This window comes from Oxyura jamaicensis, chromosome 3, assembly GCF_011077185.1.
Source record: "Oxyura jamaicensis isolate SHBP4307 breed ruddy duck chromosome 3, BPBGC_Ojam_1.0, whole genome shotgun sequence".
Taxonomy (NCBI): Eukaryota; Metazoa; Chordata; class Aves; order Anseriformes; family Anatidae; genus Oxyura; species Oxyura jamaicensis.
In genome coordinates, this window is record NC_048895.1 from 117796994 (window position 1) to 117821893 (window position 24900).

The 24900-nt window shown below is 53.8% G+C and overlaps 1 protein-coding gene across 5 annotated transcripts in view; it reads left to right on the forward strand.

Moving 5' to 3' along the window:
* The window catches only part of ASXL2 (ASXL transcriptional regulator 2), a 103176-nt gene that overhangs the window by 47287 nt on the left and 30989 nt on the right, over positions 1-24900 (forward strand). For 2 of the 5 annotated variants that reach the window (XM_035320863.1, XM_035320864.1), the window contains one exon: positions 814-976. In XM_035320863.1, coding sequence (XP_035176754.1) covers positions 814-976 — 163 coding nt within the window. The other 3 variants (XM_035320865.1, XM_035320867.1, XM_035320866.1) reach the window with 3 other exon arrangements.

The following is a 24900-nucleotide window of genomic DNA, read 5'->3' on the forward strand; positions in this document are numbered from 1 at the left end:
AGCTTCGGTGACACTTCGTATAATTAGAAAGGTTTTTCTCTGCTTCTGGTGATGTCTTCTCTAGGACTGTGGCTGGTCGGTAATTCTTTCTGTGCCATTAATTCTGTGCCTGCCACTGCCCTGCGCTGCGTGCACGGCCCATCGGCAAGGGGCACACCGAGGGGCTTCGGGCAGCTGGGATAATGGCCACGACTGAGGTGCCCGTCAGCAGATGGTCAAGGTGCTGTCCCTAATTAGCCCTAACTAGGTTAAAATCTGAATGGTGCTGATCACTAGAGGGCAGTCTGGGCTTAGGTGTGGCCGGGCGAACAGCTGCTGGTGCTCTCTGCGGCCTAAAATCCTGGGTGTGAGGGCGCAGCCCCCGCAGGGCCTGGTGCGGAAGGGTCTGTGCCAGCAGGCCTTCGCGCTCGGGAAACCGAAGTTATCTGGGGCTGTCGGACACCGAACCGTCACGTTCTTTGTTATTTCTGTCACAAAGTTCCAAAACTGACTGGATTTCTCATGCAGAAGCGTGTTAGAGTTGGTGATGGAGGGCAGAGAAGACAGCTAACGGGGTGTGTAGGGAAGGGGGTGCCTGTGAGGTGGTGACGAGGGAAGCGGAGAAGCCACGGCGGCGGGTATGGGTCGTATATGGACCGGCGAAAGGTGGCGTGCTTCGGAGGCCGGCAGCTAAGCAGTTCTGGCATAGCTCTCAAGCATAAAGATCAACAGCGAGTGCTTGGCAAATAAAGCAAAGTGCTCCTTTTAAGAATTGTGCTAATTGGAACAAGTGTGTTGTGGAGTGGGTAACTCGCATGCTTGCTTTGTTTGCAGAAGGACGTTCCGGACGGGCTGAAGGAGCTCTCTGACGGCTCGGAGGAGAGCAGCGACGCGCAGTCCGACTCGCAGAGCTCCGAGAACAGCAGCAGCAGCACCAGCAGCAGCAGCAATGGGTGCACTAACAAGGATGGGAAGAAAAGCAGGTGGAAAAGGAAAGGTAATTTTCCCTTTCAGGAGCCATGATTTTAACACAATCTCTGTTAAAGGAGAGGACTTTGAGGTTTTTGCCTGTCAAATCTTGTACAGACAGGCCGTTACAGTAGCCTGAGGCCTATTTTTACTGTTTGTGCTCTTGGCTTTGTGCTCTTGGCAAGAACTCATGTCACAAGAGGAGCTTCACTGTCGAGGGACCCAAAGGTGTCTTTAATTAGGTGTGTGTACTTACAGCGTGATGCAAGTCGGCGACCAGCTTGCTGTGCTGCAGACCAGGGAACAGCAGAATCGTTTTCTTTCAGGTTTTCTCTGCCATCCCCCTCCTTTCCTGAGATGACCACACCTTTTGATTCTGGCCTCTCTTGGTGATGTTTGGATGCAGCACTGGCTAGGAGCGAGCACAGCAGCTCTGAGGTTACAGCCTGTTGTGGGAACTGAGGGGTCCCATCGGGTCTGGGCTCCAGCCCTCCTGTTCTGTCCTGCTTTGGCCTCTCTTCCCTCATAAACCGAACGATGTTTAGGTGTTCAATTCAGTTGAATATTAAATCATTTACAACCTTAAATAATACAGTAAATTTCAGCATTTTTTGAGGCTATATAGATTCTGGATTTTACACGAAACAATATGTTTGGTATTGCGGGGGAGTACCAAGCAGAGGTAAATGAATGCATTTCACCCTGAAGTGAATCCTGGTATCTTTGCCACTCTGAGGAGGCAATGTATCTTGTTGGATACTGTCATATCATGCTGTTTTACTCTCTCAGGACCAGCAGAAACGAACACCTCTCAGCCAAAGCATTGCAATAGTTACATCCTGTATTAGTAATAAACTTGAAGTTCCCCCTTTGACTCCCCTCTAGTTCCCATGTCTGTTCATTTGACAAATATTGTCTGAATTTTCATTCTTCCTTCAAAATTCTGCTCATAAATCTCCTTATCTGTTTAGATGTCACATGCTGAATTAATTAAAAAAAAGTAATAATAAAAATGTGAGGATGCAACATACATTTATCAGAAACTACTCGTTCTCTCTTTCCCTGGCTGCACCTCTCCCGTCTGGGTGTTCCTGCAGAGCTCCTGGTGCAGCTACCGATGTTACAGCTTTCCCTTTAATCTGATCCTTCCCTTTTTCCTTTTCTACTCAGTCATGCACAGAATTTCCTGGCTGAAATGAAACAAAATCAAACATTTATTTCCAATACAGTAGGATAATGTAGTGTAAGTGGTTTTCCAAAGCCACTGAAGCCTTGCGATAGAGCAGTGGGGTCCACCAAACCCTTTTGTCCATGAGATGTGCAAGGCTTGTGGGGACCAGACCTTGCGTGGGGCTTCCCCTGTAGTCACACAGCAAAAAGAAAGGAAATTGTTAGATAGGATTTGAGCAGTTAAAACACCAGGAAAGTGCACGTTAAAAAATTAGAAGTAAGACTTGACTACCAATTCATCCTTTTAAAGGAAAGCTATAGGTAGTCTGGCTAAAATACTTTCATTTCTCACAAAGCCTCTCAAAATATTTGCTCAGTAAGGGTTTATTTGGGTACATTGTCTACACCTCAAACATTGTGTTATTGTGTAAAAATTTGAAAGGGGAACTTGAACTTGCAAGATAAAGTGTATCTTACAGTGAGCTCATAATGCTTGTGTAGCTATATTTGTATACATCTATATAAAAGTTGTATCTACCCTGTTACCGAAGGGCTGAACAACCAGGACCCTGTGTGGTTTGGGAACCAGAGGATGAAAGAAGGGAGTTCGTAGCCTGAAATGGGTACCAAATTCATCCACAACTCAAAAGCAGAAAATTTGAAAATAACAGTTTCAGGACAAATACAAAAAATGCAATTTTGGACTTCTTTGTTGTCTGATTGCCTTTAGGAATGGCATTTTGACCTGCAGTGTAAAGCTCGTATTTTCTCATGCTTCAGTGCACTGGAGGTCAAGAACTTCAGTATTAGAGGTGTAATCCTGGTCAGGGGTGGTACTATTTTCCTTCTGTTCCTCTGAGGATTGCGTTCCTTTGTGTGAGTAACTCTTAATTATTAATCAACTTACTGCTCAGTGTCACCCAGTGACCAGGTTTTGAGGGGAGATGACTTTATCCTTAAGCTTCCCTTCAAGAGACTTGTGAACAACGAAGGGTGTGTTTGCCGAACCGGGGGTGGCGTTTCTGCACAGTTCAGGTTAGGGCCGTGGATGTACTGAGCCACTTCCAGGGGAGCTCCGTGGAGCCTGGATTTCTCCTGTGCTAACACGGTGCTGCAGGAGTGAAAACTGAGGCACCGCCTTCCTGTCCGTACAACCCAGTTGAAATCCCATAAGCTGCCTGGCAGTATCTACAGACAAACCTTTCCGAGTCCGTGCATGCCGCCTCCTGCCCACAGGCGCATCCCGTGTTTCGGCCGTTACGGGTCTGTGATGGATGCAGACAGAGGTGAGCTGCCTCGGCTGGCTGCTTCTCTTGCCTCTGGGTTTCGTGTCTTATAGTTACATGGGAGGGAGCAGCGGTGGTGGAAGCTGCTCGACCTTTGTGGGATGCACAAGTGCCTGGCTGGGGGCTGTTTGTTTCACTGTCGATGCTCTGCTCTTTGCAGCTTTCACCTTGGCTGCTGCTGGCGGAGCTGAGCTGGCAGTGAGCTGTGGGCGCAGCTCTGAGCAGCCTGCTGCTCACAAGGAGGGGACTGCTCGTCTCGCTGCCTGCTGAGCACCACGGTTTGGCCATCAGGATAAGGCACAAAGGGAGGTCTCCCCTGGGACACCCAGAGCCACTGGCTGTGTTCGGTTTGAAATGCTGAAATGCTGTGCGCAAGTAGCAGCGAGCTCCCTCAGAAGGTGATGCACCTTTGTGCGGGGGAGTGGGTTGAGAAGCAGCGCCAGGCGGTGTGTCAGAGCACGCTGTCCGATGGGTTGTGTGTCTGGAAGTCAGAATGCACTTTAACAAATGAACCGAGTGGTTGTGCTGAGACTTGCCGTGGCAGTGTTAGCGGCGGGCAGGCGGACGTGAAGCTGACTTCATCTGAGGTCTTCCCCTGGACAGAAGCTTGGCCTCCTCCGTTGCCTTCTTGGTTCCTAATAGGTTTAAGAAATGGCTACTTACAATTCTGCAGGTTGCACTGGGAAAGTAAAGCGGTGCTTCTGGAAATACTTAGGTCTCTGAGGCCACTTGCCAAAGATAAATTTCATGCTTCGGAATGTAAATCAACCATGAGTTGCTTTGCACTGACAGACTTCCCCAGCAAAGTTAACACAGATTTAGCACGTTCCTCAGAACACCGAGCTGAAGCCCCCAGGGACTGGGTGTGGGGCTGGAGGGGTAGCTCTGGAGGATACCTGTCTGCTCTGCTCGAAGCCGCTGCAATCGCACGTTCTGCTGCGCTGCCTTCTCTGGGAAAGACGCATCTCTGCTGTGTTCCGTGCCGTTGGGAAAGCCCGGCTGTATGACGACTTCGTCTTGACTTAACCTGAACGATGCGCTGTGCGTTCCTGCTGCTCCTGTTAGAAGCAGTGAGTTAAGCTGGCCGAGAGGGAAAGAGCACTGGATTTATCTGAATACTAACACAGCTGACCTCAAACGTCTTTGCTTTGCAGTCAGCTCTGCTCACTTGGCCCTATTAAAAGGAAGTGCTTTCTTTCAGATGCTAAGTAGTAGAGGCCACCATGAACATGAAGGGCAGCAAGACGTGTTTAGTACCTTATACCACGTTAGTTTTCCTTTCGGCATTAAATTGATTTTTCTTTTTTATTTTCTTGGGAGCCACCAGAGACTGTCCAGAAGATGACAGAATGAAGTGTTCTGGTTGGCAGGGCTTCTGCTGCGGCTCAGAATGTGAGGGCTCTGAGAGGTGCTTTCTGTTACATCTCGCTACTGTGATACGAGCTGGGACTGCTTTCTTCTGTGACTCTGTGATTTCTACTTCTCTCTGTTTTCAGCAGAGCAGGATGAGCCGCACATCTTAGAGCAAACCCAACGTCATTCCCAGCATTACATTTCTCTTACTTTAGCTGCACGAATTGCTTTTAAAAGCTGCGGTTGTGACTGTGCTGAAAACCAGGATATTTTCTAAAGGCAGCAATGTGTGGAGGCTTATTGCAGAGCAAGGCAACCTTGGTGCATCTGCCAGCAGCGCTCGGCACGCAGGTGAGGCAGCACCCGCAGCACCTGGAAGGACGCGAGGGGAGAAGAATGAATGGAAGACAGAGCCAGGACCCAGCGGCCATCTTCACTAAACTGATGAGGTCCAAATTAAGATCACAACTCATACAAGTGCACATTCGCTACATTTAGGAAGGACAAAAGAAAGGCACAAGCACAGAACTGGAAGGAGCTGGTTAGGCAGGAGCTCTGGCAAGAATGCTGCAATAGCACAGACCACGAACGAGTCAGGGTAAGGCCATCTGGGAATACGCTGCCAGGAGAACAGCTTGCAAGGCAGGAATTGCTCTGCTGTGCAGCGAGCACTGATGATGCCTTAGCTGGAACTGTATGTCTGATTCGGGGCACGGTTCTGAAAACTAAAACATGCAGGCAGTTAAAGCAGGGTGCAGAGAGCAGGCAAGGAAAGGGCACACGTGGCAGCTCATGGCATCTCCGGTCTCAGTCCTGGCTACTGTGCTGCCGCCTGATGAGCTGAGTCAGACGTCAGGTCCCATCGAAAACTGCTAATGGAGAAGGAGGTTTGCTTCTGGTGGGATCTGTGAGGAGATCTGACCTGGGCCTGCTCAGACAGGAGGGTGAGAGCAGCGTGCAGTGGGGAGGGATGCAGAAATTCCCGACTGACCAAAGGGAACAAGAGCTGAGAAGCAGGACTGCTTTTGGGAGCCCTGGACTGGCGAGGTGGTGTCTGGGTTTGGTTTTCTTCTCTGCCTCCACCAGAGGAGCAGCAGCGGCGGTGGCACATGTGTGGGTGAGCTGCTGGAGAGCTGGGAGCAAAGAGCTGCAGTGCCTGATGCGAGGCTGCGCTACCAGAGTCGAGCAATGCTGGCAAAATTCAGCTATTAGGAAAAAAAAGGGGGGGAATGGCCTGCCGAGGAGTGGATGTCAGTTCTGAGTTGACCCTGTTGAACAGTCTCTGTTTACTCCTCTGAAAGGATATCTGTGGAAAATTGATTTCCTGATTTCAGCCTGTGTCTGGCTTGGACGATTTCCGAACGTTAGCGGCAGCCAGGGCTTGGTGTGCCGCACCGCAGGAAGCCGTCCTGCCTGGAGCCTTCGCACCCTTCGGAGAAGCTGCCGGTTGCTGGATGTTCCACCGACCTGCGTCTCCTTTGGAGGCATTTGTCAAGTTTTTTCCTGAGCACATCAGCCCCTTAGGACTATCACAGAGTATTTCTGCATTGGGCAGCATGTCCACACTAAGAGCCGCTTGCCGAGGCAGTGCCAACACGCTGGGGTCTTCCAGCAGGTCCCCGCAGGCACTGCCAGCACAGCGGAGTAAGCGTGCCGCGATCCTTCGGGCCTTTGCCATTCTCTTTTTGTTGCTGGTTTTTCACTCGGTCCCTGTGAACCCTCTGACCATCCTTCTTTCATTTGCTGAATCTTCCTCAGTTCCTGTATCCTTTCTGAGGTCAGTGGGCAGAAACGCACGGTTCAAAACGTTCGTGCTCTGTGAGCACACAAAGTGATGTCTTCTCTTTTCTAACAGCTCAATGTTTTATGCTTACTCCTTTCCATCATGTTTTGCAACAGTCCTTGCTTTTTTACCTGGAGTTGGAGTTACATCTGGCGAGTGGGATCCGGGTCCCGAGCCCCAGGAGCGGCTCAGAGTTCACCACGCGGGCTGTACGGCTCCGCTGTTCTTCCCTTTGCCCCCTGTGTCGCCCTCTGCCTCCACGGAGTTCTCCCTGTTGTTTCAGTGCCCCTTCCCGCGGCGCCGTGGGGTCCGTTTGCAGTTCTCTGCAATCACGTTTACCCTTCTGTTCTGCAGAACTTCTCATGCCAGCAAGCTGCGTCTGCCTGCTCGATACGTCGTGTATGATGAATGGCATCGGTGGAGCGTGCTTCCGCAGGCGCCCTGCTGGCCAGCTCCTTTACCCAGTTGCTAAAGCAGGCAAAGTTACTTCTAAACCTTGAGTCATATTTGATGTCTGATAAACATTTTCTCTAGAAGGCTACAATGGTTAATTTAAGTGATGTCTTTGCCCCTGGCATGTGTTTTGCCCTCATAGACGGGCTGTTTAATTTCCTTTTAGCTCGTTCCTGTGTTTCGGTGTGGTTCTTGTTTTTGTGCAGTGTGCAGTATTACATGGACTGCATGACACGGCATACGAAATATTTTTAGAGATTTCCTTCAAGACGTAAAAGCAAAAACAAAACACTGCTCACCAGGAAGTCAGAAACTTCATGCAAGAATAAGATTTGCTAGCCTGGGTTACGCGAGAGAAACTTCCAAGTCAGAAATCGGCTCGTTACTCTTTACAAGACTTTTACAAGGGTTTGTGAGTTTTTTAGGCATTTAGGTAACGCTGAGGTTGTTTGTACATTTTGCTATTGCATTGTAAGAGGAAATGAACAACCTTTTCTTTTTATGGGGCGTTGCAGGAAAATGAAGGTCTGATGTCCTGAAACCTGTGCCAGTGGACGCTGGTGTGAATCCTCGCGTGTGACCGCAGAGGGTTTGCTCCGGGGCTTGTGCAGTGCGGAGGCTGGGCTGGCTGAAGAAACGCGTGCGTTGGTGCTGGTGCTCCTGCTAAGCTCCCCCTTTTGGCAAAATGTGAAAATGGACGTGTGTTGTGTGGCCACGTGTTATTTATTCCTCTGTACAGGGTCCAATTTAACCCCTACGGACAAATTTGCCGTTTTCGGTGACTTTCCGTGCTGCTGTGTCAGTGATCAGCCGTAGGAAGTGAGCAACCACCCCAGGGGCTCCCCCTGCGTGCTTTTTGCTCTGCTGATGATCTCTGTAGTTTTTGTTTTGCAGTGCCTATTTCCTTTCTCTGCTATTCTCCTTTTCCTCCTCCTCGTCTCGCTGCCACCCACTGCAGCCCCGCGTCGAGGAGCCCCAGGAACCCGCCGGCCCTGCAGGGTTGGAGGCTCTGAGCCCCTGCAGGGTCCCTGGGGACACCACAGCACTTCTCAGCGCTGAGCTTATCGCGTTGGTACCCGAGAAAACTTGGGGCAGGCAGCAGGAACATCTGCTTGCTCTTCCCCCCGTAACATCGGTTTTCTTGGGAGATACAAAATGAAAGCACTAGAGCTGAACAAGTTAAGCACACGTGGTGCGTTTGAATAGATCAGCGACACGAAACGTCTGTGTTCACTTTCGGTGAGTTGTATCTGACAGCTCAGCCATGAGACCCTGGTGGGCGTTACGGGGCCGTGCCAGCCCGTGTTTCACGAGGGGGTTGGAAACCTGTAATGAAGGTCGAGAGCAGAAGATACTTCCTCAAGTAAAACGGCTTTACAGAACAAAACAGAACGCAGAAGATGCACGAAGCTGCCGACTCCTGGATTCCTGGGGCTGTTTTCCCTTCCAGGCTGTGACTAGGGAATGGGAGATGGGGTTTGGGGGCTTGGAAACAAGGCTTGTGCTCTTGGGGTTGATCTCTTCTTAAGCCCAGCTGTCAGCCGGTGGGGTTACAAAGATGGTCACGATCCTCGTGGCTGGGTGGAGAGCAGAGGCACCGCGCCTGCTCCAGGGGTGCAGAAAGCTGTAGCGGGACCGCACGCTCCGTCAGGCGCGTGGCAGTGCACAGCAGGGAGGTGCGACTGCCCCAGCTGCAGGAGAAGCTTCCGGAGCTTGTTTGGTTTCAGCCATTCAAATCAGTCAGTGCCAGGGTGTAAATGTGCAGCAAAAGGGGCTTGGCAAGGTCTGGGTCTTACGGCTTGATCTTGGTGTGACAGCTTTCAGCCTTCTGTCCCTGTGTAAGACACCTGCTTTATCTTCCCGGCTCCGGTTCTTGCCCGTAACGTAGCTTTGCACCGAAATGAAACGATCCCGATCTGCTAGATGAGATAGAATAAGGCACCGCAATGGTAAATGGTCCAAAAAGCCTTGGCGCAGAATATTTTGAAAGTCTGATACTTGGAAGGCATCTGTCGTCGGTCACACGCCGCAGCTCCTCCTCGTTTACTGAGGCAGTGACCTGCGCCGGGTGGGACCCCCGCCTGCTGGAGTCTCGGGGCAGAGCAGCAGCCAAGAGTTGTGCCACGAGCTGCGCGGGGAGGAACACGGCGTTTACTCACTGCATGCCTCTGGGAGGATCCTTTTGGTTTCCTTCAGCAGAACCCCCAGTTTCGATGTATTGTTACCTATACAAGTAGCTTGCGTTTCATACCCCAGAAGTTGCCGTGGGAAGTGCAATGAGAGTAGAAAGTGCAAACAGCTTCAGCTCGCCCCCAGCTGCCGTCGTTCGTCTCTGGCGGGCGTTCTGCAGCCAGCACGGTGCGAAAGTGGAAGTGAATGAGCGTGCAAGCGGCAGTCCCTCCTGGCAGTGACAGCTCTGACACCGGGGTGAGCAGCGGCGGCGCTGGCGGCTGTCCTCGGAGGTGCCTCCATGAGCTTTGCTGCTCTTCTCTTCTACAGGGGTGGAAGGATTTCTGTATGGCACCACGTTTGCAGTTGCGCATTGATCTGCTCTGCCTTAAAATAACCAGAAGGACGTTAAATTAGAAAGATTCCTTCGGTGTTGTGCTCTGCAGCACCAGCTCTGGAAGGCAGCCCTCCTACACCGCCACTTCCTGGGCCGAGCGCTTAGATGAGACGCTGAGGAGACTCCTTCCTCGTTAAAAAAAGTCACCCTGATTCAGGGATAGCCCAAACTCGGGCAGAGTTTCTCGTGGCGCTGCCTGGGTGCTGGCTGCTTTTCCACCTGGGCAGCTATGAGGTACCGATGCCAGCTCGGCCGAGCCTTTGTGATCGGAACCCTCCCGAGAAGCTCTGGGGCCGCGGTGCTGCGCGGCTTGCGGCTCCCAGCTGGGCTCACGAGGACAGCGCTCGGTGGGAGAACGCCGGCTGCTGAGGAGAGCCAGCGAGGTGGAGGCAAACTGGGGCAGACAGCGAACGGATGAGATGTGCTCCCGTTGTGTTTTGCCTGCAGGCTTTGACTTGAGCCCTCCGAAACTGCAGCTCAGCTTGAAGTGACATTATTTTTGCTCATCTACATATAAAACAGGAAGCGCACTCAGATAACATCGACAGCCACTTCCTTATATGTACAAAAACAAAGTGCTCTGACAGCAGCAAAACTGACACTTTGATTTGAAAACGGATAGGAACCTTGCTCTGCAGCCCCGCACAGGCACCACGCTGAGCCAATCACGAGCACAGGGGAAAAAATTTGAAACAACCCTCACACATCATTGTCTGTGCATCTGTGCATAAGCGGAAGGCTGCAGGAAGCCAGGAGCATTGATTGCAGATTTCAAGAAGCAGAAATAATGCTCATGGAGCAGCTTCACGCGATTCCACTCGAAGGTAAGATGAAGCTGCTTCAGCAGGCGGCTGCTGCGGATTTGCACTTGAGGGGAAGAAGTGGGTGCTGTTTTGGCTCGGATTCCTCGAGCAGCGGTGAGACAGAGGTATCTTTGCTTTGGCCTTGAAGTGAAACAGCTCCTCAGCTGTCGTCTGTTGAGTTCGACAATAAAAGCAAAGCCTTTTTGGATACCGTGCAGTACTCGTGAAGGCTGCTGCCAAGACTCTTTGGTGTCGTGTTCTTTCAGATCATCTTGAAACTTCAAGTGTAAATGCCTCGACTCCAGATGCTTTTATCGCCTTTTCGCTGCGGGCAGCTTGCAGGTACTTTGTTGCAACGTGCTCTGTGAACAAGGCGTACAGTAAGGCAGTGTTAGGTCCGTGGGCAAACCTCCTCTGTACGTCCTGGGTTGTTAAGCTCCAATTTACTGCCACTGCTTACGGTGTCTGGAAATAAATGTGTGTAACTCAGTCGTGTTCCTGCGGTCAGCTGCAAAACGTCGCTTGGCTTGAGTGCAACAGGAGTGGCACGTAAACTTGGCTTTGCAAGCTGGTACAAATAAATAAAATCCACCTCGTTCCAGTGTAGATCTGCCCAGACTTCCGTGGCTTCTAACAATAGAAGCAGCCGCCAAAATGGGGTTTTCCTGTCATTTCTGACGTGTCGGACGTTCCTGGTGCACGCTTTCTAATCAGAGGCGTCCTGAAGGAGAAGGATCTTGTGTGGCTTCTGCAGCTGACAGCGTCTGGGGGACCGCTGTGATCACAGGTCTCCGCAGCAAAGCACAACCTGTGCTTGCTGTGTTAAAAAGGGAAAAACATCAGATGGTAAAATGAATGTTAAGGGAAAAGGAGGGGGCAAACTGGGCACAGTTACAGATGGTCCTGCTCCGTTAGCCAGTTAGCAGCTTGTTGGGTGGCCTTGCACAACAGACGCGCTGCTGGAGCCCTCGTGGCTCCTCAGCAGTCAATTTTTTTTCAGCCAGATTGCTGCTTAAGGGAAAGAGTTTGTCCAACTTTTGTTTACTGAAACTAGAATGTTTTAGTAAGGTTAAAATAGGATTTCGCCATAAACTCCTTAAACAGGACAGTGACCAAGAATACCTGGCGTAGCTGAACGCCTACACTTGTTACATTCACTGCCAAAGGCCCGTACTTGGGAAAACAGAAATCAAACTCGATGCCATACCTGAAATTCCGAGCTTTTAGTGCAGAGGAGCCTCGTGCCCTGACGCACAGAAGGCCAGCTCGCAGTTGCAGGGCGTCCCCGGCCTGTGCTTGGAAGCTGTGCTCTGGCGGTGGCCCTCGGCTGCCGCAATTAACACTCACGGGCTGCTCAGGGCACTGGCTTCAGAAAGGGCTTTGCTGCAAAACAAAAGGTGACAAAGGTCTGTGTTTGGGTTATGCCATTCTGTTTCTTCCTGTTCGAGGTTCGGTTGAAATGGCAGCTTTTGTGAATTCAGCCAGTTCCTGCTGGTGCTGGCGGCTCACGAAGCGGTTCCCGAGTGTCTCGTACAGTTCAGCAAGCAGTCTGCACATGCGAAGACGTTCCTTCTCCTTTATTTTGGTTAGCGTACCCCCCGCTCAGGCTATCCCACGGTACCAGCTTCGGGGTGACCTGTGGGTTTTCACTGCGGGTTTTGGGCCCCCCGGGGGTCCCTCTGAGTTCTCCAGACGTGGCAGCAGCCCCCCGATGCACAGTGTGAGCAGCCGGGCGGTGGTCGTGGCTCTTACACCCGGCCCCAGCTTCGGGGGGCTTTCAGGTGTGTCGAGGTTACGGGTGCAGACTGCACCCCAGCAGCTTCCGTGCCGGCACTTCCCGGGGCAGATGCTGCCGCAGGGGCTGCGGGGTGGGCTGCAGGGAGCGAAGGGGTCGGAGGTGCTCACCCCAGCCTGCAGCAGCCTTTCAAACCCGGCCCTGCTTGCTCGTCGTCGTAGCCTGTGGGCAGGACGAGCCAGCCCTCTGTACGTGCTTTGGGGGCAGTGCAGAACCTCGTGTAAAGTCGCTGCTCTCAGGGCTAACGCCGCCTCTTCCACCACTGAAAGTCCCAAGGCTTACTGAAGCTTACTGTCCTGGGGTGCCCTTAAATATTCCCCCGGGTGTGATATTTGTAAGGTGCCACATGCCCCAGGGTCTTTCCGCTGAAATGCAGGGAAATGTGATTTCTAGGTCCCTAACCCATTCCCAGAGCTGAGGAGCGGGCAGCCTCCCACCACGGGCAGCACGTTTTAGGAGGAGAGCCGGTCTGGGCAGCGCGTCCCCGGGGAGGGCTGGCCCCGAACGCTGCCGGCTGTGCTCAGCGGAGGGCTTCAGCCACGGAGCTGCTGCTGGAGAGCGGGCAGGAACCGAAAGCTGCTGCGGGTGGCTGCAGCTGCTCGGGGCCATCAGCGGAGCCCCAGAACCACTTCTGTCTGAGCGCGGGGCGTTGCTGTCCTCACGGGCTCCGGCGGCACTCAGCCAGCATCTCTGGTGCTCGGCCAGAGACAGGAGGAGATCTGCTGCACGGGCACTTGTTGAGTATCAATAATGCCGTCCCGCTGCGTTGGGGCCTTCCAGCCACATGGCACTGCAGTAAGGGGCTGGGCAGCGCGGTGTCAGCACCTCTTGCTCCGTAGCTCTCTGGCTGAGGAGAGATGAATGCGGGTTATTCCACGGCGCAGGAGCACGCGGAACACAGGGTTTCAAACCGAATCTCGGTGGCTTTACTTTCAGCTCCGTGCTCCGGGTGCTGTCAGGTTTCTACGTGCGGACGGCCGTGCCAGGTACCTGCCCTCTCTGGGAGAGAGGCGAGTTTGAAGCTGCTCGGCGGCCTGCTGTTCACAGGGAAGCAGCACTGGGGATTTTTCTGAACGCTGTGTGCTGCGATGCCGAGGCTGTGTGTTTTCCACATCGGCCAGCGAAACCTGGCTTGGGCAGGGCTCTGCAGGCAGAAACCCTCAGCAGTGGCTGAGCATCGGCGGAGCTCCTGGGCAGGAAAACCCCAGCCCGGGCTCAGACGTGCTCAGGGAAGCCCGGCGTGCTTCAGGGCAGCAGCAGCGTGCAGGAGCCTGACAAGCGTGGATTTTGCAGCGTTTGAGCCCGAGCAGTCGTCCTGTTGGCTCTGCTGTGCCCCTCAGGGGTTTCAGCCTGTCGTCCTCCTGCTCTCCCATCCCGCATGACCCCCACCCCTCATTCAAGGGCCATTCTGTCCTTGCTGTGCTTTTCTGGCTCCCCGGGTTGTTCTTAGACCTGGGATGAAAATGGCACAGGGTTTTCAAGACTAGGTGTGTTTTGGTTTCCTGTCATTCTGCTTGCTCTGACCCCCGTTGACCAGAGGTTTTCCGAGGAGTGTTCGTCCTGGTCCCAGCACTGCTCCGACGCCAAGCGCGGTGCATCTCGGCCCCTGGGCGCCGGTCGGTCGGTGGGCTTTGCACAGCGCCGGCAGCTCCATCCCGTCTCCTGCAGGACTTGGCCATATCGTGGTGGCTGTCATAAGCACACCGAGTCTGGCTGAGTTTCCTGTCCAGCCTTTATCTAAGGCAGGAGAGCTGTGTTTCGCCTGTCTGCATGCACTACAGAACTGTAGGGCTGTGAGCAGTCTTTGTGGGTGCTGGATGCCGTGCAGCCTTTGCCCTGAGCGACTGACAACATCTTGCTTCGGCAGCAGAGGATGCAGACGTTTTAGCCTTACATTTTAAGAAATGGATGACACACGTTCTGAAAACCCTGGCTGGGAGCGCTGACCTGCGCTCCCCGCGCTGGAACTGCCATTTCTCCCACGCTCCCAACTTTCAGGAAGCGTTGGCCACCCAGCTGCCTCTCCTGTTAGCAGCAAGAGGAGCCGAGTTCCCCTTAACACTGATCACTGCCAGCTTGCTCATCGGCTTCAGCTCTGAAGGTGTCGCTAACACATAGCACGTTTCTTATTTTTAACTGGTCCCTTCGCTGCTCTCAATTCTCTTTGTCCGGAGCGCGGTGTGGTTGCACATGGCTTATTGGTGTCTCCGCAGCAATCTGCAATTTTCACTCTGGTCGGTGTTCTTCCCAGTCAGATCTGCCAATGTTTTCATCACTAGCGGGAAGTTAAACCTGAAGGTGAAGTGCACCCACCAGTGCTTCAGACCGTCTCTGCTCCTAGTGAGAACAGTGCGGCCACGCTCCCTGCTCTCAGCTGTCAACATCTTCTCGGCCAGGAATGAATTCTTTTCCTCTCAGCACACGCCCCACGGCAGTTCCCTGATTTGCAGAGCTGTTCAAGCTTTTGCTGGTAGCCACGTGGGGCTGCACGGGCTGATGCCTTCAAGACTTCCCAGTTTCTTTCCATATCGTGTGGCCAGATGCGCAGGGGAGATGCCTGCTCCCGAAGCAGCCGGTGGCTTGGACCACAAACGCCTCAGCAAGCGCGAAGCAAGCAGTTGTCCAGGTGGATGTGCTGGGGATGCTGTCCCTGCCTCTCGTGCCCATCCTTGGCTCCCTTTGGTTGTGGTGCCGGTGGATGGGGCTGGGGACAGCTCCCTGTGTGCCACGTGCCGCAGGTGGGCCGTGAAGTGGCAGCGGCAGGAGTTCACTCTGCCCGCCGGTCTTTTCCACTTGCCAAACTTCAGTCTGGGGGGTTGGTTCCTCTATTTTCAGTGTCTGTCTGGAGAAATGGGAATGTCTTTTAATAGCAGCGAGATATCTTCAGCTGCAGCTGAGAATAAAGAGTAGGAAAATGGATTTTCTGCCCACTTAAAGGCCTCTTTTTGCAAGCGTCATGCATTGCCATGGCAGTGCCTCAGCCCAGGGCTTGAAATTTGACTGTGCAGTTTCTTGCTGTAAAAGAAGAACAGCTTTTTGTTTCCATGACATGACGCCTGCTTTCTGAAGCCTCCGGGACACTCAGCTGATCTGCAGAGCTGGGCAAGGGCACGGGTCACAGCAGCAATCCCGGGGCCAGCAGGGAGACCGGTTCTTAGGCGCCGTTTGCGCTCCACCAGCGATGAGTTTGGGTATGAGCTGGAAGTGAAGTTCACAATTCTTCCCAAACGTGGGCCTGAGCGGGTGTCCACATCTGGAGTGCATCAGGAAGAGGAGTTAATCATGAACAACTGCACGAGGAAGAGCCGTAATAGCTTTATTTTGACGTTTTTGACAGTGGTCTGTAGAAAATGGTCCCTAAATAGCAGAGAAGAACCTAAATTGAATCTTAGCTAAATTTCCTGCTCTCCGGTAGAAAGCCCCAAGCCGGACACGCTGCAAACCCGACGGGATCAGCGCCGCGCTGGAGGCTGCGCGTGGGATTCCTGCCCCTCGGGACCTCACAAGGACAAGTGACAGTAGGTAAAAACAGATACGGGAATACGTAGAAGCAGGTTGTGTGCATCTGTATGGCTACACTTTGACCCCTCATTTAGGATTCCAAGCCACGGGCCTGCCAGCCAGCTGCGCTCACCCCATCGCCGGCGCTGGTGTTGCAGAAGGCGATCACGGGGGTCGTCACCCTTCTCCAGTTTCCCCACATAAAAGTTAGTTGGAGGATTCCTGAATTGCCTAAATTAGCTGTGTGGGGTTTCACCGACCAAGACAAATGTTACTTCACAGGGTGAAAATCAGGAAGCTGCAGTGCAGTGAGTGATTCGTGGTTCTTCAAAGAGTTAGATGCCTGGGGTAGTGCCATCTCAGCAGCACCACGGTCACAGCCCGGGCTTGTTGCTCTCGTGTGCCCATGAAACACACAGAAGTGAAACGATCCCGGATCTTTACACCATCCTTAGAGGCTCCTTCTCAGGCTCGTGTGTCTTGGCAGCTCCCCGTGGTTCAGCGGCTCCGGCGGTGAGACACCTCGCCGGCACAGGCAGCGGGGGAGCTGCGAGCGACGGGCAGACCTCTGCGCGAGGCAGGCGTTGGACGTGCTCCCTGAGCAGGGTACAGGGTTTTAAAGCTGCTTGGTTTCTGCTCTTGGAATGCGTCTTGACAGAGACAGGCTGCAGCAGGAATGATCGAAGAGACCTGAGAGCTGATGAATTAATTGTAGTCTGTGTGTAATGTCCCTGAGGCCTGAGCAAGAGGGTAGCCGTGCTGGCCCCCCTTTGCACTCGCACCGTGGTGATTTGCAGCACACGAAGCTGGAGGGGAGTTCAAAGAAACGTGACCACATCTTCCCTTCTGCAAACGCCTACGCCTGCTTCCTACACGGCTCACGTTTGGCCACCTCTGATCAGCTCTGTGTTTGAGTCAGCAACCTAGAAACGTGCTCTGGTGTCCCATAACAGCACCTGAAGCTCACAGTCCCGGTATGTCGGCCTCTAAGCGGCTGCCGCAGAGATGCTCAGGGCCAGCAGAGCCCTCAGAAGACTTCCTCCCCTGCCTCTGGTCCCTGTGCTCTCTTCCCCGGCCTCGTGTGTATGGATGTCAGCTTCTTCAGAGAGAATACTCCCATACCAGTTGAGTTCTGTAGCAAGTGGGTTCTCTTAAAAGTAGACTGTTATTAAAAACCCAACAATGCCAGTGATGGCAGTCGACAGAAGTTCCTTTTTGAACTCCTCCTGAAGCCATGAGGGAAGGCTCTGAATTTCAGTAAGCTGTTGGGGCACTGGTACTGCCCCAAACCTGCTTGACAGCGAGTGCCGGCGGTGCCCTGTGTGTGCTGCAGTTCCTGCTGTATTCCTGTAAAGCTGTCCATTCCTGGGAATCTGGGGACCGCCACGCACAGGTACGTGGTTTAATACAAGTGGGTGGGTTTCTCTGCTTTCCCGTGATGTCAGCTGGCCGTCCCTGAGCCGAACTGGTGAACTGTGTGGCAAGGTAAAGATTTCAGGGCAGGAAGGTGCTGCTCAGCAGGTCTGCCTCAATTTCTGCTTCCACGGTGCCTTGCCAGTGCTGCCTGCTCCTCCGATCCTAAATTCACACCCTGGCTTTTTACACCAGAAGAAGCCCCCCAGAAGCCAGCAGATGATGTGAGCAGGGTGCCAGCCTTTTGAACGGCCGCATCTGCAGAGCAGCCAAGTGTTCATGCCCCTTGTGCCCTGTGCCGTGGGGCCGTGACCTGCCCCGCTTCCTCCTGCAGCCCTGACAGCGAGAGTGCCCACGGTGAGGTGGCCTGTTGTGCAATTAATGACCCTGCTTGTTCACGTGGGTGATACCGAAATACCTTCCGTGCTCCTTTTTTAATGGAATGTCTGAAAAGTGAGAGGGGAGAGATGCTCTGCTGCTCCCAGCGGCACGGGGTGCTGGCGTGGCGAGGTCCGTGGCCCGCTGGCCTCCGTCGAGATGTTACCCGAGTCGCTGCCTGTTCTGTAGGTTGTAAATTCTCCTCCTAAAGGACTCAGAAGTTGAGGAATAACCTATTCAAATGACACCTCCTCTTTGGTTACTGCGCCTTGACCAAGATCCAGAGAATGAGAATACCTGCGGGGAATGAAAAGGGCCATTTCAGAGGGTCCTGAGCAGGTGCGGCGTTCACACTGAGCAACAGACGGATACTGGGAAGAGATCAGTTGTTTGGGATCAGCCACGTCACAACTGTCCGCTTTAGGAGTGGAATGTTAGTGCTAGAAGCGTTGCTGGTGTGAGAGAGTAGCATAATGGCCTTGTTCAAAATCTGCTGACACGCTTCGGTGACACTTTTCCCGTCTTCCCTCGTTTTCTCGCGGACTGCGTGAGCCTCATGTGCTCACGTCTCAATTTCCCTACCTGACGTTGAGTGAGAACACCAAACCTGCGGGTGAAGTTCTCTGCAGGATGGGTTCGGGGCTGACTCCTGCCCAGCCAAACAGTTGTTGGGCTTGCTGAGACCACAGAACCGTACGGCGCTGAGGAGAAAGCCGCTGCGCTGCGGGACTGTGCAGATGGTTTGCGAAGCATCCGGAGCTGCGGCGGGGCTGTCCCGGGGCTGGTGGAGGCGCAGTGCTGACTGCCCCGCGGGGCTGCGGTCGTGGCCCAGAGCTGTGCCTCCGCCAGCCAGGAACGAGGGCCGGCATCACCAAGGCCCAAACCGCGCTAGGCTTCGTGCTTCCTCCTCACTCGTAGCTTATCCCACGAAGTGACGGGATTTCCTCCATGCGCCCTCCTTGCTCTTCATTTCAAGGCCAGTGGTGGCCACCGGTGCCAGCTGTGTTCGCGTGCAGACATCTCCGTGCGCCTTCGCCCTGGTCGGCTGGCGGCGTTGGGCGGCGCAGCGCTGCAAAGGCAGAGGTAACTCCTCATCAGCACTGCTCCTCTTCTCGGGCTCTGCTGGTCTTAACGCGGAGCGTTGCAGGTGGCTGCCACATGGAGGATGGCTCCTCTCACAGCCCCGTTTGCCCTGGGGCCACCTGCAGGGGCCGATCCAGAGAACGTGTGTGCCATCAGCAGAAGCACGCAGCAGCAGCGCCTGGATTCGCTGTGGCAGGAGGCTTGGGCAGGATGGACGCTCCCGTCGCTTCTTGGTTTTACACGTACTGGCCTTGACCTGAATAATTCCATTTCTGCTTTCCAGGGTCCAAAAGGAGAGGAGCTGAGGGGTACTGCTGAGTCCTTGGAGCTGTAGAGGTGTTTTTAGGAAGAGAGAAGTGTTCGTGGCATGGAAACGAGTCAGTGCCGAAAGCTTTCCACTAATGCACCACATGCTCCCTGAAAGTGTAGCGTGTGCAGCCTGCAGGAACAGTGCAGCTGGGCAGGACGGTAGTGATGGCAAAACACCGCCTCGTCTGCTGGGTGAGGCCGGGGAGCGGCGGCAGCCCAGATCAGCTGCCCAGTGACTCCCAGTGAGAGCTGGCTGGCTGTCAGCCATGGCAGCAACAGCCCCTGCCCAATACCTGGGCTGCCCGAGTGCACAGCGTGAATATCTTCGATGTAGCAGTCACCCTTACAAGTCCCCACTGTTTCCTAAAGGCACACGTCTGCTGCAATGTTAAAAAAACAAACACTTTGGAACAACTCCTTGGCGTTGGCTAACCTGGTGTCCGCTGAGGCAACCAGCACTTAGAGCTGTCATTTTCTGACGTGTGTGTAAAACGGCTACCTCACAGTCCAACAGATGTTGCTTAGGTCAGTAAAATGTCTCTAAATTCAGAGCATGTCGATGATCATGATGTTATTTTACAAACACGCGGGGAGCCATGACATTGTCTGCCTCTGTCATCGCTCTGCATCCTCCAGGAAGCGCTTAACTTCCAGAGTTGATAGGAATACCGATTGCCTTTTTTATTTATTTTTTACTGTTTCTTTTAATTTGTTTTATACTGAGATTCTGAGCACACTGGGGTGGGGGCTTCTCAATCCCTTTGTGCTTGCAGTCTGCAGCAGGGCCCCAGCCTGGGGCTGGTGGTGCTGGAAGCGCTGCGTGCTCCGAGTAATGAAGGTGGTCCCGTGCCCTCCGTGCCCCGAGGCTGAAACCAGAACTACTTCTGTGTCATCTAGGCAAGCCTCCGGGGTTTGCTTAGCCGGGAGATCTCCGCAGTTGATAAGGCTTTGTGACAGTGGTGGTGTCTGACACGTCGGCAATGCTGATGGCTGATGTTCTGTCCCGAGAGCGCCGCTCGCTGCCTGCCCCGGGGGCTCTGCGCCCTGAAGAGCACCGCAGTGACCCGTCCCTCCGACCACCGGCCGTCACGAGGCCTCGAGTGCTTGATGTGGGATGTTTGGCTCTTACTGGCCCCTCAGCTTGTCAGATCTTCCCCAAAGTGACCCAGTACTTTGCTGCTCGTGGTGGTGAGCTGCTTGCTGCCGCCTTCATTTCCTCACTAAGCCGGGCCATGGAGCTGTCCCCTTCCTTTCCTCTACTGAGGTGGTTTTCGGTATTTTTCAGTGTCCTTTCCTCAAGCAGAGGAATTAACCACGTAACCAAGAAAGCACGTATCAATAAGTGTATCAATAAGTGTACTCTGAGAAAGCTTTGAAATGGGAGCAAAAGGGGATAGTGAGCAGAGCGGATGGTGAATTGCCTGTCCGTGGGGCACGGAGACGCACGGTGCTCAGCCACAGACGCGATCAGTACTTCACTTTATTCCCAGAGCTGCCAGTGCCAAATGCACGCCCGTCTCTATAGGAAGCAGACGGTTCATCTTTATTCCGTTTGTCAGACCTTCACCTGACAGTAGCCGTGTGTAATCCCTGTCACAGCACCAGAAGTTTTCTCTTCACCCAGGGCAGGAGCAGTTCTGGAAAGCTGCAGTGGGGTGCTGGTGCTGGTCATTTCTCCCTGCTTAATTTTAGCAAGGAGCAGTTGTGTGGTGGAGAACTCTTGTAAAGTGTTGTCTCGCTTGTATGTTTGGGCTTGTTTTGTTATGAATTCCAGCTCGAGTTCCCGCTCTTGCTCTGACAAACTGCATGCCTGTCAAGTAAAGGTGGCGTTGGGCGAGCAGGAGGCGTCTCTGTGCTTCCCAGAGCGTGTTCCAATGACTTTCACTGGGAGCTTTTCATGTCATACATCTGGATCCCATTAGCTGTTTAAAATTGGGTTATTTTAAGCTTGTGACTGCACATAGTTGAAAGGGGGGGAGGATTGTATTTTTAGTTCAGCCTGACTGTACTTTCTTTCCAAGTGAGTAAAGTTCAGCCTTTTCTTTCTGAATGCATAGATTTCAAGGCAGCAACCCCCATGGAAATGCATGCAACCCCCTGAGCAGGAACTCTGGATCTGCTATTTTAATTCTTTTCACGTTACACTCTCCCAGGCCCAAACAAAAGCAGAGACAAAGCCCCAGTAGAGTCCCTCCATCCGAGCTGCAGCCGGGAAGCAGAGGTGAGTCCCTCGTCCGTGCGCCCACGTGGCGCCCACCGAGTCCTGCAGCGAGGCGAGAGCAGGCGTGGGGCCGGTGCCGCTGCCTGGGTAGGGCTGCTGCTCGTGCTGCGTCTGGGTCCTGGTAAGTGTCTCGTGCCTGCAGACCATCCAGGAGAGTTCTTCTTCTGCGCCAAGCAGTAATCCAAATTTACCCTGGCAGCGGATTACAGATTTCAGGTTCCTGGTGGGTGGAATGGGGTTGGAGTTGGTATAGGTCCCTTGGAGTTGGTTAAGGTCCCTTCCAACCCAAGCCATTCTGTGGTGCTGTGAATGGATTACCGGGCAGGGTGACCCGTTCCTAAGAGGGCACTGATTTCCGTGGTGCAGGAAGCCAGAGCAGTTATCCAGCACAAGGCTCTGTCCCTGGTAGTTTTTATCCAGTGCTCTGAGTTTAAATTTAGCAGAATGGTTTCATTGCTCTGAAACAGGTTGATTCCACGTACCAAAGACAAGAGTTTCTTTTATGGCGTAGTATATTTGAAACGATAATTAGCTCTGATCTTTAAAAGGTGGAGGACAAGACACCCAGTAAAACCCCGCAGTTCCAGTCTCCGGTGATGAGCACGGGTCAGGAGGCTGCACCCCTGCTTTCATCACCGAACGCGCTGCAGTGTCGGGATACGGGGCCCTTGGACTCATCTTACACCAGTAACACTCGGCTGGATTTGTTCTGGTCGTCTTCCTAGCTCAGGTAAAAGACCCTTGGTCAGGATCAAAGTGTAGCCCTCTGTTACATCTTTTTTTCTTCTGATTTGAGAGCATTCTACCTCACAAACTCTCCCAGCAACTGCAGCTTTTCCTTTATTTCCAGTGTATTTTTAGTGGTTTTGCTTCCTTCTGTGCTGTTCAGCGGTTTGCACTGAAGGTGTCCATGTGCTGGTATTGGGTGTAGTGAACGCCCAGGGCTGACCTTGCGCTGACTGCTCCACAAGTCCTTTTCTGCTGGAGTCACTGCAATAAAACCGTTGCATGATGCAAGGTCATTCTTCAGGCTTGCTTTCTTCAGCAGTTCCCACTGCTCTCTTCTGAGGCCGCCCGGAGCGAAGCAGCCAGTCCTTTCTGCAACATCAGTTTAAGAAAATCCTGCTCTTGATCCTGATTTGGGAATTACCCGAGTGCCTGCCAAACAAGTGTGACGCCTGTCGTCATCCCCACTGCGACACCGCAGGCTCTGCTCTGCTCCCTGCTCTCCATCTCAGTGCTCCTCCAGGCGTTCTGCGCTGGCCAAGCCGCGGCGCTCTCAGCAGCCCCGTCCTGCAGCCGGCCACGCGTGGCGCAGCGGCAGGGGAGGGCAAGGCGATCAATCAGAAAGTAAAGCACCGGCTGAGCCAGCTCCGGTCCGTAACGCTCTGCGTTCCAGAAGCAGGCGGTCAGGCAGCTAATCTTGCTCTCACAAGGCGGGATCGGCCACATCCCCGTGTTCTCCCATTGTTTATCTGGTGCTGTTTGTGAAAGACAAACGCTGGTAGAAATAATCCAGGCATCTCCACCTTTCCCTGTTGCTCGGCGTTACGTGGCAATGCCCGGCACCAGCTGCTCGGTGTTCGGTATCAGGGTGGCCGGGGGGCAGAGGCTGGGCAGAGAGCGCCTTGGGGCAGGGACAGCAGAGCGTCACGGGGCGGTCGAAGTCCCGGAGGCTCGGAAGGACGGTGGCGCTCCCCAGCTTTGTGGACGCTGGAGAAGCAGGTGGGGCGGCGCGGTGTCCCGCGGGGAGCAGTCCGGTGCTCCTCCTCTTGCTTCATGAGGGCCGTGGTGACCCGGTGCCTTCCTGCGGCACGCGGCGTCGAGCAGAGGGCCGTAGCGGTGTCGGAACGGGGCTCGAAGAGCCAAGAGACGAGGCAGCATCCTGACGAAGCTGTACCTGTCCTGCCGTTCATGGTAGGAGGGAACCGGCCTTCGTTTACGTCCTGAAATTTTGGGTATTTTCCTGCGGTTTTTCTAAGAGGATTAAGCATTCGTTTTCTCCTTCAATAAACTGCTGTTAAATAAATCTTACTCTGCCTCCCCGTTGCTGTTAGCAGTCTGTAACCATACCTACGAGATTAGACTGACCGCTGTCTTAGGGCTGGCAAACCTTAAGGAACCTGATACCTTGTGAAATGCCGTCAGATTTTGCCAGAGTGAAAATTCTCAGTTAATTCGACCCTAAGCACCATTAAGGCTCTGGTAATGCAGCTTCTCAGAAGAAACACTTTTGTGTCAACTGCGTTAAGAAGACTGAGGTGTAAAGGAGCCCGTCCCACGGACCGCAGCCGTCGCTGACGGCCGATGTACCTTCTGCAGCGTTCCTTCTTGCGGCTGGGACGCGGGACCACAGCGGGTCCCTTCTCAGTTTATCTAAAATTGGGTTTCGTGAGCTTTGGCCGACACACGTTCCGCTTCGTCTCATCTGCTTAAATCTAAGAGAGCTGTTGAAGTCTCACCTGGCAAGCTCCTCTCCCAGCCAAACCAACAGCGGGAAGTCATAAACCCTTGTGGATGAACCAGCTGGCCAGAAACCTGGGGCTGAGCGTGCGGAGCTGTTAGCCCTGGAGCTGCGCTGGCCATGCGTGCTCCGCTTTAACTGCTTCTCCAGGCCAGCGCTACCACAAACCTGAGGGTTTTTTGGCACTGCCCTTCAGCCTATTCCTGTCCTTGTCTCCTGTTATCGGGGTGACATCCCCATCCCTTCTGTTACGCCTCTTTGGGACGAGAAGGCGGTGTTCCCTGTTTGTAACGCACAAAATCTACCGCAACTCCTTGCTGCCGGGTGCTGTCCCGCTGCCCTCCCTAATCCTCAGCTGATGAAGGAAAAGCTGCGCAAAGCAACGCGCCGAGCTTTGTGAGGGTGTCGTGCGAGGCTCACTGCCTTCCCAGGTGCTGCTTTAGCGCTGCAGTTAGTTCTGCAGCTTCCCTCCAAAAGCGCTCTTAGGATTTAAGGGCATCAAGAGGCATAAGCTCAGCTCCGCATCTTTTTCCAATTAAGAAAGCTTGAAGTGAAGAGAGAGCGTACTTCGCTCAAGTCCTTTTTAAATCTCAAGGAAACAAGCTCAGCTTGTCGAGCCCTGTCCTTGGGGGAGTCAGAGCGTTGCTCTACGTGCGCGTCCTTGCGTTACACCTCCGCTTGGCTGCATGCTGAGTTCTTAAAAGGCTGTAAACTTTCTGAGAGCTTTCGGGTCCGAGGACCCAGGGGTGTATTCTGCCTGGTTTATCCCCTCGTCCACCCCCCCTCGCTCTGGGGCCCGCAGCTGAGCTCAGGCAGCTGTGACTCGCTCGGCTTTGCCGAGTTCTCCTGTTCGTTCTCCCGAATCTGCTGTGGTCGCCGCCGCCAGCCGAGGCTCCGTCGTAGCCCCAGGGGCTCCTACGCGTTCAGGGGATGCGCGGAACCTCATGGCGCGGCTTTTTGGGTCAGCTCCAGGGGTGAGTCCTCCTCCCAGGCGGGGACTGCGGCCTTGCTGCCTTCGGAAGGTTGGTTTCATGGTCCCAAGGGCAGCATGAGAATTAAAACGTGATTGGAACACGAGACTGGGGAGAAGCAACCCGCTTGGCTTAACGCTTCTGCTCCACGCGGAACCTCGGGTTTCTGCAGTGCTGGGCTTCACAGAGGATGTGGTTTCTGCTCTGCTGTTCGCATGGCTCAGAACCAGCAGCAGCCAGTCTGTGTCGGTGCACGGGCTGCAAACGTTGAGCTGCACTTGTGCTTTCTTCACGTGTAACAGCGACAAACTGGGATCCGTGTCAGAGGGACGGGGCACGGCGTTGGTCCGGCTGCGGGGCGCTTGCAGTGCTGGTGGGCTGGGAGCTGGGAGCTGGGAGCTGG